At 45.7% G+C, this 16,414-nt stretch overlaps 1 protein-coding gene across 1 annotated transcript in view; it reads right to left on the bottom strand.

Moving 5' to 3' along the window:
* LOC135387716 (uncharacterized) overlaps nucleotides 1-16,414 on the bottom strand; it is an 87,258-nt gene that overhangs the window by 56,729 nt on the left and 14,115 nt on the right. The window contains exon 5 of the mRNA XM_064616814.1: nucleotides 7,625-7,781. Within this exon, the coding sequence (XP_064472884.1) occupies nucleotides 7,625-7,781 (157 nt within the window). The remainder of the gene's footprint in view (nucleotides 1-7,624; nucleotides 7,782-16,414) is intronic.

Genomic DNA, 16,414 nt, shown 5'->3' with positions numbered 1-16,414 from the left:
AGCGAAACAGCTGTCCTTGGCTGGGAGTGCACGATCAAATTGTAAACATATGCTCAACGTGCAGCTACAGAGCTTCGGCTATTTTTTTTACTTTTTATATGTACTTGCTGGCTTGCACTGCGGCCTCCACAGGTGGCGTCGTCACCGTGGAACATTGACGTCTCGCCGAGACGCACTGTTGTGCCGACCCAAGATCGTGTCACTTCCCTACGCCAGGCTGACGAGCTCCAAGTAGAGCGAAACAGCTGTCCTTGGCTGGGAGTGCACGATCAAATTGTAAACATATATATATATATATAAGCAGGAAAAATCAGAAGACGACAAAGAGCTTACAGGAAAACACAAAGGGGAGTTTATTAACACATATGGGGATAGGGGACGACGTTTCGGCAGTCAGCGCTGCCTTCGACGGGAAGGCAGCGCTGACAGCCCCGTGCGCTCCCGTCGAAGGCAGCGCTGGCTGCCGAAACGTCGACCCCTATCCCTATATGTGTTAATAAACTCCCCTTTGTGTTTTCCTGTAAGCTCTTTGTCGTCTTCTGATTTTTCCTGCTTATTTCATTCTCGTGGTCAACCGCCCTCCTAAGCTTCTAATCTATATATATATATATATATATAGAGAGAGAGAGAGAGAGAGAGAGAGGAACTAGAAAAGAGGGGCAGACAACGAAAGTGTAGGAAGTCCTGACGAGTTCTGACGACGGCGGAGCAGCCGCCGCAACATTGACTTCCACCTTAACTTTCCAGTAGTAAATAAATAACTCCCCCTTTTCCTACTCGCTGCATGTTCGTTGTCTGCCTCAGATTTTGTTAGTACCTATTTAATTTCGCGGTCGCACGAACCCCTTTCTTCCAACCTATGTATACAGGGTGTCTTTTTTTAGGTGATACAGATTTGTCATAAAAAAACTATAAGGGTTATAGACTTGCTTTTTTCACTTCTATCATGTCTGGGCCGGCGGACGTTCTTGGCTATATGTTACTCAACTGTCAAATCACTAATTACCTAAGAATCGTTAATTAACTAACTATAAAAGCTACGAAGTTGTCCCAATGAGAACATCTGTTCCTTTCGGTGACCTGATATCGTAGCCGTTTTCAGAACAAAAATCGGTTCGGTAGGTCGTCCGCAAAAAATTCGTGTAGGAACACCATATTTTCTTTATTTTCTTCATTGCGCATCTTCCGAGACGCGTCCTTCCATCACCCCCAACGTTAGATGGTGAAGGAGCCTCATGCGTCGAAGATGAGATTTAACTTGCGGAAAGAAAACAAAAACACATGTATCGGGCGACGCTATGGGAACTGCCCTTTCTTGGGCTGCATTTTCTGTTAATCTTTTTCCAGGACGCAAGAGGCGACAGTGTGCTCTTTCCCCCTCTCGCATTGGGGGTGAAGGAAAGACGGCTCTCCGAAGATGCGCATTGAACAAAATAAAGAAAAAAAAAATGTGTTCCTTCACGATTTTTTTGCGGATGATCTACGGAACGGATTTCTGTTCCGAAAACGGCTACGATATCAGGTCACCGAAAGGAAGATATGCTCTCACTGGGACAACTTCATGTCTCTTATAATTAAAAAGTTAATTAACGACTTTTAGGTAATTAGGCATTTGACGGTCGATGAACCTTAGGCCAAGAACGTGCGCCGGCCCAGAGATGATAGAAGTGAAAACAGCATGTCTATAGCAGTTATAGTTCTTTAATAAAAATTCTGTATAGCCTAAAAAAAGACACCCTGTATATATATATAAGCGCTCTCGTGCTGTAGCCTGCACCTCTCTAGGTTTGAAGCCATGATAAACATAAAAATGAAATGCATGCGAACTCATGTATACTTGACGTTGGCAACATCTCCATGAGCTTGACTCGTGTTGTTCATTTTTGTGTTTTGTCGTTTCTCCTTCCTCCCAAGCTCAGGAACATGTTGCACACGTGAAGCTAAGGTAAAAAAGAAGAAGAAAACATGTCACCGATACGTTATATGGCAAAGAGAGAGAGAAGGAAACTAAGTGGAAACTAATCGGGCAACAAACAGGGAAAAGTAAAGCAAACTATAAAAACTGGTAGGTTAAGGTATGAATACCCACGACGGCCAGAAATGCACGCAATACAAGAACACGTGCAGACGAGATACCTATAGTTAAAATGTATGGCTCGACAAGAATAAGGCGCTGCGCTGTGGCGGGCTGAGAGCTTACAGGGCATAGGAAGTGGCACGGTGAACTTTTTACTTAAAGGGACTATCGCATCCGTCCCGGTCGATTCCGAAACTGTAGTGCTTTTTTATTCCGCGTTCATCACTGATAATAACTCCGAAAACTCGACGCGAATTGGCAGCGTCGTTCCTGTGTAGTTTGATATAAAACTTGGCAAGAGCAGACGACGCATTCCTGGATTCCCTCTCTGGAAACGTCACGCGGACGAGGCCAATCACTGCGCGCCCTTTCACATGGAGAATACCAATCACGGAGCGGCCGGAGGGACCTTGGTAGCCTTGGCAACCGACCGACAGGCGGGCAGGCGAGGCGAAATTCTAGGGGACGGCGTCTTCTCTCTTACCGGCTCGCGGAATGTTGTTTCTGGTTAACGTTGAACGTGTTCGTACAGTCAGGAGCGTAACGCCGTGTTTCACGTAACATGGTTACGTCTGCACTCACACTGGTAAGCGAAAGTCAGCGTATTTACCGAGGACTTTTCACTTTCTCGAAGACAATCGCCAGCGCTGCGCTCCCATTCGTGCGCCTGGTTTACGTCATCATCCTGTTGGCTGCAGATGGAATGCGGACCTTTAAAACTCGTTTACTTAATATGTAAGCTGTTTTCGCAAGAGAAATTTGGCAAAGTTGACTCTGAAGCGGTGAGGAACATTACCCTATCGGTATCATACATACGTTCCCGGATGCGATAGTCCCTTTAAGACAGGCCAATTGGAACTAATATTGTCATCTACAAATACGCAAAGGGGTGCTACCAAATACTCAAATAACTAACACAACCTGTAGGGGCAGGTGTTGTTGTTTTCCTTGTGTGTGCTGAACAAAGACTGAGTGAGTAACCAGCCGTGGCGTCAACTCCTCGACTTCTTTGTGTTGTTTATTGCCGCATTCAACAATATGTCTGTAGGGGCAGAACAGGAATAATGACAAACCGAAAGAACATAAAAAGTTAATGCAGAAATCGCTGTGCTGAAATGAGCATTTATGAGCTCATGGCCGGCATTACCCGATGGTGGATATTCGAAGCATGTGAACAGTGAACTAGGAGACGCACTTGGCAACTCCCTGCCTCTGACGACGACACAATCGTTAACACGTCTCGTACGGGTTGGGAGAATTTTATCGCCACCTGGCAAGATGCAAATCGAAGACTTCATTCGTGATTGCCGTGAACCAGTTGTTCTGCAGCTTCATAATGTCCGTGTTGAAGGCTCCCATGACCGTGATGGCCATGTTGTGTTCCTTCACATTTTCTACAAGGGTGTTGCTGGCAGAGTAATTGATGAGTCTGACTAGGAGCGTCTCGAGCGTGGCTTTAGAGGATCCCGGTGTAATCTGTACGAGCATGATGATGTTGGGGTGATGTTGGGGATGATCTCTGTAGTCCACTTCTACGACTCATGGGTGGGCTACCAATCATCCTGGTGGTTACCGTGGTAGCCCAGGGAGCACACAGATATTGAACCAATGTCGGCTGCCAGGTTGGCCAATACTGGACCTATACGAGCTGCTAATATTGGTCCAACATGAAAAGTGCAACCAAGCTCCCTATTGGACCAGTAATAGCTGCCTATATTGACAAGCCCATATTACGTCAATTTTTCAGATATATCCACCAATAATATATTTATGTCGTCTTTTTCTGCAGATCTTTTAATTGATCCACGTTGCATCGCGTACAAAAACGACACTGCCTCGTCCTAGAAACAAAGAACAGGTGCCGTGCCCGTCTTCTCAAGAATCCGGGCAGTCCCGAGAACTACCAATGGCAAACATCCCTTAAGAACCTTCCTTGGCATTGCGTTACCTTATATGACCAAAAACTGCCAACCCGCTCCTAGATTACAACGGAGCGAAACACGACGGTGAAGGACATACCTAATCAAAGACTCAACCTGCCTCTGTAGTAACTTTAAAGGACCTAGCGTTACAGAAGCAACATCCCTTCCTACCAAACATTGCATTTATTTACTTGGTCTAGCACTCTCCTTGTCATTAGAGAAAGCAACAACATCTTCGTCCGAAGTAAACGTCGGATCCAAGTGTCGTGCATGCGCATTAGTTGTAAACGCGTGATTTCGCTCAAACTACTACGTTCTGAGTCGTTTCGACCGATTGGCACCGCTAAGTACGATGGCGGTTGTTTGTAGCAAGCAGGGTGGTCGGACTCGCTGAAGGACGCGTGACCACAATGGAGCTGGCATCCGTTGGTCATGGACGGCGTTGACTTCCGTTTGCTGCTTTATTCCGCTAAATTTGACGTACTCGTTTTCCAAAATTCACCACTTGCTACCTAAATTCCGCGTACTATGTGCGTATGTATTTGTTAAACAACTAAGCAGTGAATATTTTCCCACTACATCACTTGCTTGTGTGCTGTCGTTCGTTCGTCACTTTATTATGACGAAACTCGACTGACCAGAGCATGGGTGGCGGGTGGTTTCGTTTTTGCCATTTCCGCTTCCCATTGGTTCGCAGAGCAGCATGAAGATGACGGTTTACTGTGTGTATTCATGTTTGGATTATTGTTGTCTTCGGAAATACGTGGCTACATTCGTTACAATGGGTAACGATTCATTGATTTTGCTCGCAAGGCATACAAACTCCACTTCAACATGTCATAGGCGGTAAACATGTTCATCCGTGTAAACAGCGGAAAGCAAAAGGTTGGTGGTATCGCAGGCCATCACACAGATAAAATATGATTCACGTTTGATATGACAACGTTTACCTTGTGGTTCCGTTAACATTACTCAATCCTGCACGTATCCAGAAAATTCGTACGTGCTCAACGCAATTACACGGCTTGCTTCGATTCCTACGCTGGACATCGTTCCTGCCATCGGCCCGTTTCCCCGTTTGTTATCTCACGTGACTGCACAGACAACAAACCGAGCAGCTCTGCTGTAGTTATGGGGCAGAAATTCGTCCGCTAACACTGTCAAGGATCAACGTATGGTTGCACCCGGGCGGTCACGCTCGGGAATAGAAGAATCTCATTGACGGCGCGCCAGAGTACGTTCTCTAGAGTCTTCCTATATTAACTATATGGCACCAAGTGTGCCAGTTAGTTACACTGCATGTTACAGTGTGACTGCCAAGTATGTTGTTTGGAACAATGTGTATCATCTGCGGAAAGTTGTTCGATGTAACGACGTATTGAGTCGGGCATTTCAAACGCCCACACGCTTAAACGTCAAATCTTGCCATGCTGCTTGTACATTTAGTACAAGTACCAATACGGGTACGTCCCATTTTCTGCATTATCAGTCATGGTCGACGCTTCGAGCTCTGCCGTCGGGGCCGTCCTGCACAAGCGTATCTCTTCCGCTTGGCAGCCCATCGCCTCCTTTCCCCAAAAGATGAAGACACCAGGGAGTTGCTACAGTACTTTTGGCCGCGAGCTTCTTGCCATCTTCCTCGCGGTTAGACATTTTCGGCATTTCCTGGAGGGACGTTCATTTACTGTCTTCACGGACCACAAGCCGTTTACGTATGCTCTTTCATCATCGGGCACAGGATATACCCCACGTGACATACGGCAGCTATCCTTCATTTCTGAATTCCCCACTGATATTCAGCACGTAAGTGTCATCAACAATCCTGTGGCCGACGCCCTCAGCCGGGTCCATCATACCCGCCCTAACCTCAACACTACTCGCTCAACCATAACCGCCCCCGAAAACCAGGCACGATCAGCCGCACTCTCCCTCAACCTTCTGGTCACCGCCCAGTCATCCGACAGCGAACTGGCTAACCTCCCCGCCCGGATCACCTCCAGCCTCAAACTCGAAGATGCCCACATGCCCGGCGCAACGACAGCAGTGGTTTGCGACACCTGCCAAGATTCATCGAGGCCTTTCGTTTCCCTGCCCTCGCGTCGGCCCATCTTCGACCACTTCCATGCTCTGTCGCACTCCGGAGTACGAGGCACCCAAAGGCTTGTCGGGAACCGCTACGTGTGGCCGAACATGAATGCCCACATTAAGCGTTGGCTGCGCTCTTGTTTACAATATCAGCGTACCAAGACACAACGGCACACCCGTCTAGCGCCGTTGCCTTTCCTGTCGCCGCCCTCTCGTTTCAACCACCTCCATGTAGACATTGTCCGTCCACTACCTCACTGCGAGGATTTCAGCTACATTCTCACCATCATGGATCGTCATACTCGCTATCCCGAAGCTGTTCCGATTCCTGACGCTACCGCCGCCACTGTTGCTACCGCACTGACCTCCTCGTGGATATCCCGTTTCGGCGCACCGTCTGTCATAACAACCGACAGGAGACGTCAATTTGCGTCCAACCTCTTCAGGGCCCTCACCAACACATTACGCGCCAAGCGCATTCGCACAACAGCCTGCCACACCGCCTCCAACGGGCTCGTCGAGAGGCTCCACCGACAGGTCAAGGTTGCTTTGCGGACCTCCCCGACATCCCTGGGCCCGAGACTCTTCCCGTCGCTCTCCTAGGAATTCGTACGGCCTTCAAAGCGGACCTCAGCTGTACCGTTGCGGAGCTTGTTTACGGGACCACTCTTCGGCTCCCTGGAGAACTTCTGTCATGCCCGCAAGACCGCGTTCCCGACGCACCCGCAGATTACGTTGCCCGCCTGCGCAACGTTATGGCCTCTCTCTGACCCGTGCTACCCCGCCTACAGAACGCCCCCGGGACCTACCGCCATCGAGACTTGGAGACGTGCTCACACGTCTTCGTACGTAAGAAACCGCCTCCAGCCTCCTCACTCCGGGCCATTTCCCGTAACCACCGGACTCCTCATCAGTTCACTGTCATCGTCAACGGTAGACCGGATACAATTTCTCTCCATCGCCTCAAACCGAGCCCACATCTATCACACGCATTCAATACTTTCAACCAACACGACGCTTCTAGATGTGCAAGACTACTCCTGCACCCCTTCCTCGGACCTCTTCCGACTTAAATGTCAAGCCTCAATCCTCAATACGCCGCCATGTCTCCTGGTCTCCCAAGCTCCATACGTAGCACTCTCTGTCACCGCCAGATTGCTACGGGGGAGGGGGGAGGGGGGCTTGTAGCAGCGGCATCGTCACTTTCGCATGTGCGTCAGCGCGCGGGATGAATAGATCACCTGGCCAGTTGGAATCTGGTTACCGATCACCACGGACCTAGTTGTCTTGCTCTCCTTAGATTCCTACAATAACAATAAATAAATGAGTATTGGTGACATCTCCAGCGAATTGTAATCCTCCGGGAGATTGTTTTCTTGTTTTTCGGACCAGTGCTTCAAACCTCAACAGGTACAGCCTACATCACGACAGTTTAGTTTTTGGTATATCAAGCACATACTCTTAACCGTCCTGTTTTTGCTTCTTCTCCTTTTGTTTCAATTATTTGAGTGACCTAAGTACATGCCAGCGAGGGATTTACCTGCGCAATCTCGACGATAGACCTTACGGTACCTTCACCTGCACTGTAAATTACGTAATCCAGAATAGCGTAATGCACTATTTTGAAGTCCCAGAGTCCTCTCAGTGCGTCCTTGCCCTCCTTTGTAGGTATTGCACGACGAGTCATGTTATCGTAACTGAAACGACAGAGAGCAAGCACATGGTGTATCGTAATAGGTCCGTTCCACACTTACTGCAGAAACAAATACAAAAATGTTGTCTGCATAGCCTCTCGGTGATAATGGATCCTTCTCTTCATACCGTAACACAAATAAAGACAGCAACCCAAGAAACCCTGCCGCCAGTCCTTTCCATTGAACTCAAGGTATTTCAAGAACTATTTCTATTCTGCCGTGATAACCGTGTCCGGACAGGGGGGCTTCTAACAATGACAGTGGATGGAAATGCACCCGTAGTGGGGTTCAAAACAAAAACCCTTTCGTCTTCCTGCTGGGGCATTGTCAAAAACTGCCTTCCATGAATACAACTGTGCATAGAGTGTATGGGCATTACGAGGCCTGTGTGCTGCTTCAAGGGACTGTCGCATCCGTAAACCCATCTGTTGAACCGACATCGGTATGTTCCACGTTGGTCGACATTCTATTGCCTAATTTCTTCGTCCGAAAAGCGCTTAAAATAAATTAAACACAGGAACTTTAAAGATCAGAACTGCTTCCGCAGTTGCGAACGCTCCGTCCCTCAGCACATGGCATGCGGCAAAGCGCGCAGTAGACTGTACAGTGTGCGGAGCGGAAAATTCTTGTGGTGGTGCGGTAGAAGCCGCTTACATATTCCGGTCTTCCTCAAGCCATACCGAGGAGTGAGGCGCCCGCACGACCGCAGCATTCCTCTGACTCCTCCTCATTGTTTTCTGAGCGTCGCGCTGACATAGGGTTTTAGTGAGTGACGTTTCCTCCTCTCTCCAGAGAGGGAAGTCCGGCATACTCTAAACAGCCGGCGTCTGCTCCTGTCGTGTAATTCATTAAATAACAGTCAAACTGCGCCACTATAATCTGCGTCAGGCTTTCCGTACCGTTGTCAGTGGTCCATGATGGTTAAATTGAGAGTTTCGAAATCGACAGGAACGGATGCGACCGTGCCTTTAAGTACAAACTACTAAGAACTTTTCTCTACAGTACCCAATCGGTAATGGTAATGCAAATTGGGAAACATTCATCTATCTTTTGATGTCTGGAACATTGCACAGGCTGTCTGCACAGGCTGCGTCGCCCGCACAGGCTTCAATATTGACTGGTGGTCGGAACTCTTACGTTTCAGCGGTAGCAATTACCCAGAATATGTCAGAGACATAAGAGGCGACTGCGCAGGGGCCTCCGCCTCCCCGAGTGGTCGGGCACCCAAACTTGACGCTCTCGATGAAGCAACTGCATTATAACAACGAAAGCGCACGCCGCGAAAGCAAACAGTAACCCAGTTTAACACAACAAAATATGTCATATTTTTGAAAACAGATCTCCTCCTCGTGTCGTATCGCGTCTCCAAAGAAACCACCTGTTCCTGCGTTCCTTCATCTTACTGCATGAACCCTTGCTCGCATCCCCTCAACGATCAGAGGGAAATAAAAATCTCAGGGCGATCAATGGGATTCACGCGACAGAAATGTGCTACAATTAGTTCCACACCCGTATTTCCCCTTTACGATGATCCCCTCTTGTGTGGAATGACATACACACAACACATCACTAAGACGACTACAGAGCACACGACACGTGTCCGGACTTGCCCGGGAGAATAGCGCATCTGCCTACGGGTGAGCGCCAACTGTACAGGGCCACACCAATCAAAGCAGCGAGGCCATTGACTTGCAATATTTCAACGTGTGTGCACCTGTTGCATTCCCTTGCTTATCCGTGAGGCATTGTTTCGGCGCTGCTTGGAGGTACATCGTGATCACTATACCCTGTACACTCTCAGAAAAAGGGTAGAGTCATTATACCTTTTATGGGGCAACCCATTGTTCAATCCCAAGCAGCATGCGAATATTGGTCGAAAATTGGGCCCATATGGGCTGCCAAGATTACTAATATTGGTCCAATGTGATCTGCCTATATACGACAAATATAAGGAGTGCAACCAGACTCCATATGGGACCAAGATGGGCTGCCCATATTGGCAAGCCCTTTTTGCACCAATATTTTCGAGATAATGCCAACCGGGAGTACGTGTAATAGTAAAGCATTATCCGGTTTAATAGTCACCACTGATATTACTTCTCTCTCTTGTTTTTTTTTTTTTTTTTTTGCTTTTTCATGCTTTTTCATGCTTTTACCCATGAAACTACCAATGCCAAACATCCCTCAGGAGCCTTCATTGGGATCAGAATAGTGTATGCGCAAAAAATTTACAATCCGCTCCGAGAGTACAAAGGAGCCAAACAGTTTCGCGACGGTGAGGGGCTTGCCTCAGCAGCCTCAGCAGCTCACACCAACTGCAGTAAATTGAAAGCGTCTAGCTTTACAGAACAGCCATCCCTTTCTATCAAACATTGTTTTTTACTTGACCTGCCGCAATTCCGTTACCATTAGAGGAACCAGCGACATTTTAGCCCGTATGAAACGTCCGATCAGACTGTCGCGCAAGCGCATTAGTTGCAGTACGCGTGATTTCGAACAAACGGCCATGCTCTCAGTCGGTTCAACCGATTGGCATTGGCATTGCGAAGCAAGATGTTGGCTGCTTCCAGCAAGTGGAAAGTTGCGTTGTTCACTTCTAGTGAATGTTATAATGGTATTGCCACGTACGTTGACGATGGGTAACATCTGCGGGAAGTTGTTCGATGTAACGACGAATTGAACTGGGCATTTCACACGCTTCCACCTCCAAGCTTGCCGTGCTGCATGGGCATTTGTGCAACACCGATGCGTACCATTTTCTGCTTTTCCAGTCAATATGGGATGTACATGGGCAATATGGGGCCCCTATTGCCCACTTTCAGCCAATATGGGGGAAATCTTCGCGAAACGGGTCCCATATTGGACCCGTATCGCCAGTGACCAGTCAATATGGGCCCAATATTTTGTGCTGCTTGAGATATGCTATGCCCAAAAGGCTGCAACATTCCACCCCTAATGGTGGTTGTAAAGTTAACCCTATCCCAAGGGAGTAACGTTACAACATGCAGCAGGTAACTATGCATCCTCTAGGGAGGAAAGTAAAGAGGTGGGAAACGTTTTCAGAACACCGCACATGCGTATTTCTTCCCAGAACGAACACCTCATTTGTAGCCGAAGCACCACAGGCGAAGGATTTGGATTTACTTTATTAGTCATGAAATGTATTGTATTTAGCAGTGCCTATCCAGCAAAACAATTGCTAGATACGCTAGCTAGCGTATTTAGCATCAACAAACAAGACCGCCCCCGTCCTCGCCCCATCCCGCTCTTGCGAATGTTAATTAGGGCTAAACCACGTGAGCGCCAGCCCACTGATACCGACCTCATTGTATCATCTGAGGAATTAACCACGTGGGCACCACCCCACATTCGCGACCCCATTTGGTAAGCCATCCCTGCAACACGCGTTTCTTAATATTATAATTAGGTGCAGGCCCTACTGTGTAAACTACGTCAGGCGCCAGCCCAGTGATACCGACCACACTGTATCATCTGAGGAATTAACCACGTGGGCAAGAGCCCCCATCTCGTAAAGCAGCCTCCGGCCGGCACCTCGCACGCGCAACACGCGCTTCTTATTATAATTAGGTTTGCATGCGTCTACTGTGTAATTAACCAACACTGGCCATAGCGCTTCAGTCTTATAAAAACAGTGCATGCAAACGAAGGTTAGCCAGAACTATAAAAAATGGCAGACCAGTTCTACATCAATTTACTCTCAAACGCTTCCACTGATATATTTCCTAATAAGACGATGAGTAAGTTCAGAGTTAAACTTGCTCATCCCGTGCACTTAGATGGGAAGTGGGAAGTTGCCCTGACAGAGGTGAATGTCCCGTTTGCAATTAAGAACGTTACGATACTGTTAACGCTATATCTGGAACTAGTCTCTTTGCTCCTACACCCACAACAGATCAAATCAAGTTTCGCGCAGGAGAAAACATTATCTTAGCAATTCTACAATTCCTAACGAAACATTTAAAAAGCCAAGCAAGGATTGTACGTGCCACTGGACATTATGAGCTAAACTGCCACTCAATACTGGACGTGAGTTGAGCCTAGCTCTCTGTGCCAAGCTTGGTTTTCCTGAAAAGATTATTGGATGTTCGCAAGTGGATGAAGGTCAACCAGTAAAAGTATTGAAGTATCAAGAGGATACAGAAGAAAAAAATACTTTAATCACGTACTGCTCGTGTACAACAAAATATGAAATTCTAGAAGGGTATTATGAGTCGGGAAAGGACGTAGTTGATGGAATAAATCATGCATACCGAACAAAGCTAGGGCTACCAGAAAGTGCACGTGTGCAGTGCGACGTGTGCAGGTTTCTCCAAGTGTACTTGTTGGCATCGAACGAAGACTTCAGACAACTCCAGCACCATACCTCCTTCGAGGATCAGAGATTAAGTACAGGACAATTGCTCCAAATCAATCTCAAGTGATTTTCGATTACCTTTAGAGTGAATGAGTTCCCTCAAAACTGACAGCATTGGTGGTTAGAAGTGGAGCCTACCTAGGGTAGCAGACAACGGAATCCATTTAAACTTGAAAATTTCAAGTTTAAGAGAGCTGTGCTTGATGTTGGTGGACAACAGTACACAGATGACTTTGTCTTTCAACGATCTATCTACTCTAAAGGAGATATGAATTTGCTTCACAAGCTGAAGCGGAAAGACATACCTCTAGCTCAAGCTGCATATGAGAAAGAAACGTGTATGCTCTACTACCATCTCACTCCAGATGTGGAAGTGCAGTCGCTCAGTCCTGTGGTACAAGCCAATGTTCGCCTCACCCTAACATTTGGTGGAAATCTTACAGAGGCTGTTACAGTTCTCTTTGCTTCAGAAACACCTCGTGTGCTAGAAATCAACAAAGACAGACGAGTCAAATTCGTATAGAAAAAAATGGAGGAATGGGAATTTTATGCAGCCTTTGCTCGAAATCACTGCACAAGGCCACTGTTTCGTGGAACATTTGCATGCAATGAAATTACAAGTCAAAAAGCTGAACCAGGTCTCTATGTTGTGAACACAGCTCCTAGATCCTCTATTGGAGAACACTGGACCTTATGTTACATCTCTAAGAACAACATCATTTTTTATTTCGACAGCTACGGCATACGACCTGCTTGCAAAGAAATCTACAGGGCTTTCACCCAACATCTTCCTTTCACTACAATGCAAAACGACTTGAGGGATATGCATCTGCTACATGTGGACTGTACTGCTTGTATGTAGGTAGTCTTCTAGCCTGTGGTTTCTCTCTTCAAGTGTGCACTCGGAAATTTTTACCAACCATCTTCAGACACAATGACAGATTGATACCACTTGTTCGAAAACATTTCCCAAGAAAAACAGAGGATATGTCATGCTATAGTGTACTATGAGCATTCAATAAAATTTTAGTTTGCCTGAAAAGAGCTTTATTTGTCAACTTAAGTTTCACACTATATAATGAATCATTGGTAATTAAAAAATATCATCTGAGATAGGCTATTTATAAACCGTGACTTGCAAACAAAGACATTGTTGATGATTACATACATGCTATTAGAAACTGGTTATTTCATACACATATAATCAAAATTCGTCTGACACGGACCATTTACAAACGATGACTATCATCTAAAATAGGCTATTTAGAAACAGTGACTTGCAAAGAAAGACATTGTTAATAATTACATACACACTATTAGAAACTGGTTATCACATACTCTTATAATCAAATTCTTAGAAAACAGGTTATTTCACACACATATAATCAAAATTCGTCTGAGGCGGGCCATTTATAAACAGCGACTTGCAGACAAAGTCAGTTTTATTTTCATCGCAAATGCATGCAGCAATATGGGAAAGCAAACTATCTGTTCCATTCACATCAAGAGCTATGCATTACTTCAGGAAGACATGAAATTCATCAGACCAGCTCTTAGCTTAGTCATCACCTAATGGCTAACAAAATATCCTCTATCACTTCACTTACAGTTGTAATAATCCCACACTGACAACCATAGATGTGGAATAATGCAATATCTTTAGTTCATGGTTCTAATATGACATGGTTCTAATATATGACAACCATAGCTATATGGATTTAACATCTTTATTACTATTTTTTCTGTGGGGCCAGGAATAGAAGGGCAACATCTGTTGCACGGTGATAAGAAATGAGTTCCCTCCTTCTCCCGTATGCCAACTCTGTAATGAAACCTCGTGACGGTGCACACTCCAACACCATCGCTTTATTAGAGAGACCAATCCGTACATATTTAAAAAGATTAATAAACCATAGCCAAAAGGTAGCATGTCAATTCTATCATCACAAATGAAGCATTTCGTAACTAGTGGATTGAGAGCTATTTTTGTCACTGGCACACTTTTGTTGATATTGTCCTTGTGCACAATGAGGTTCTGTTTAACTTTATGCATTGTACCCTGCTCGAGAGCATCCGTGTACATAGAGAAGTGGAGTTTTTGTGCTTCACGTTGTTTAACACCCTTAGCACGATTGTATTGCTTTTTGCTGCACAGCTCGAGGGCGTACAGCTTTGGCTTCAGACAATAGAAGCCAAGAATGTTATCACGAGGAAGCTCATTTTTAAACTTTCCTAGTACCATCCTGTTTTTTGTCGCATAGAGTGGATGTTCAGGGTCATATCCAGAGTTGTCTAGATGCTCGTCGGCTAGTTCGTGGAGCACTTTATCGTCACTCAGCATCACAACGTAAGAATCAGTATCGATGTATAGCAGTCGTGTATCAGGTGCTACACGGAGAAGATAGTTATGATAAAAATCAAACAACTTCAGCTTAGACAATTCCAATATTGTGAAGCCTAGGTACAGCGGTTGCTTCATGCAAAGAACAGACTGACTAAATTGGAACAATATGACGTGAGAGCTCAGAGGGCGGAACTGTTTCAAGTTTGGTTTATGTAGAAGCTTCAACACTTGCTCATCTGTTACTGTGAGGCGGCAATTTACGAATTTCCTGACTTGCATACATGTTCTGCCATATACACTATTAATCATTAGCTGTGATCCCTGTTTCTCAAATGCATTTTTAGCTTGTTTCCGAAATTCGTGATTGAAGTCGACATAGGATTGGAGAAAGGGCTTTTGATTCAACTTGAGAACCCTGTGAACTTTAGTGAGACGCAACCCCAATTGCAAATACAGTTGCAAATTGCGATAGTGAAGAAAGTACCTCTCTTTATGAAATAATGTTAGCAACAATTTTGCTTTGGCAGCTTTTGTGGAAGATTGAATTCTTCATGAGCGCCTTCTGATAGTCTGACAATAGCTCAAAACGAACGGCCGTTTTTTCAGGGGCAATGGGAAGATCTCTGTGGCGCTCATGAGTTACTCGATCATACACTATGTCTACAGTAAGAAAGTAAGAAAGTAACCCACAGGGGCATCATCTCGGCGTCTCATATGAGCTATATCCAAGTTAACAATTTCCTCCTCAGTGAGCCACTCAAATCCTCCGTAAGGCAATGGTTCTCTCATTACTGCTCCATACAGACCATTTACATCAATGTAGTTAATTATCCTTTTTTCTTTTTCGGGATCAAACTGTTCTGTTCCTGGTACATTCGCAGTTGCTTTCCTCAGAGAGCTCTGTGTGACACCTCCTCATAAGTCATTCTCTGTGAGCAGGTACGCGTTGGGGGTCGCTAATTAATTCTAGCTCTACCTGACTCATTTTTAGTGCACAAGACATGCTTAATCCTGGAAGGGACACAAAATGAAAAGGTTCGATCTTGTGCACATCGAATGTCCACTTTCGAGTGTCCACTAAAAGCAGTGTGTCTGCCAGAAGGTCTAAGTCCGAATACTCTCCAAGGCTGTTGAGCCGAAATGTTTCATACACATTCTGCGCATGGTTGTAGTCTTGTCCACTTACTTTGCTTCCAATCAAAATGTTAAAGAACTTATCTCGAGGTGGTAGTGAAGGCTCATTATAGGCTTCAAAACTGGTGACAAAGTTATAACAGAAGACCCCCTTACGAACAACCAGCTGAAAGTGTTCCTCATTTGGAAAAAACTGGCGAAGGCATTGGAAGTTGGATTCACCTTTATCACGTAGATTTTTCACTAGTGTTTCAAGGCTTGCATTCAGAAAACTGTTCAAGAATCGATAAGAGCCGATATCAATTGCTTTAAATTTTTGACAGCTGGTGGCAATCACGTTGACGTCTGGCTTGTTAAGCAGATACAAATGAGACAGGAGAAACCTCACGTCATAGTTAGCATTATGTGCAATGATTGGAATCTTGGGTGGTACTCTCAGTTTCAGGTTACACGTCTGACATAGTGTTTGTTGGAATTCCCCGCTTACATGGTCATGGTCTCGAACTTTTTGCCTTTTAGCAAAGGGTTCTTTGCAGATATTACATTCGCTCATTCTCTTCAGTCATTTCTAGAGGTGCAAAAGCATGTATCCATACTAAAATTTCGTTATGTAATTTCCGCAGCAGCTCCATAAACACTGTAACACAATTAGGACCACGGAATAGATGCTTTTGCAACACGTGTGAGTCGGATGCATGTATAACCAAAAGGCAAAAGGAGGAAGGACAGTGATCTTCATACACGTTTGTTTTCTCCAAACAAGGTGACAAAACACTTTCAAAA

This window comes from Ornithodoros turicata, chromosome 3 (genome assembly GCF_037126465.1).
Source record: "Ornithodoros turicata isolate Travis chromosome 3, ASM3712646v1, whole genome shotgun sequence".
Lineage (NCBI taxonomy): Eukaryota > Metazoa > Arthropoda > Arachnida > Ixodida > Argasidae > Ornithodoros > Ornithodoros turicata.
This window is presented reverse-complemented; position numbering and strand designations above follow the sequence as displayed.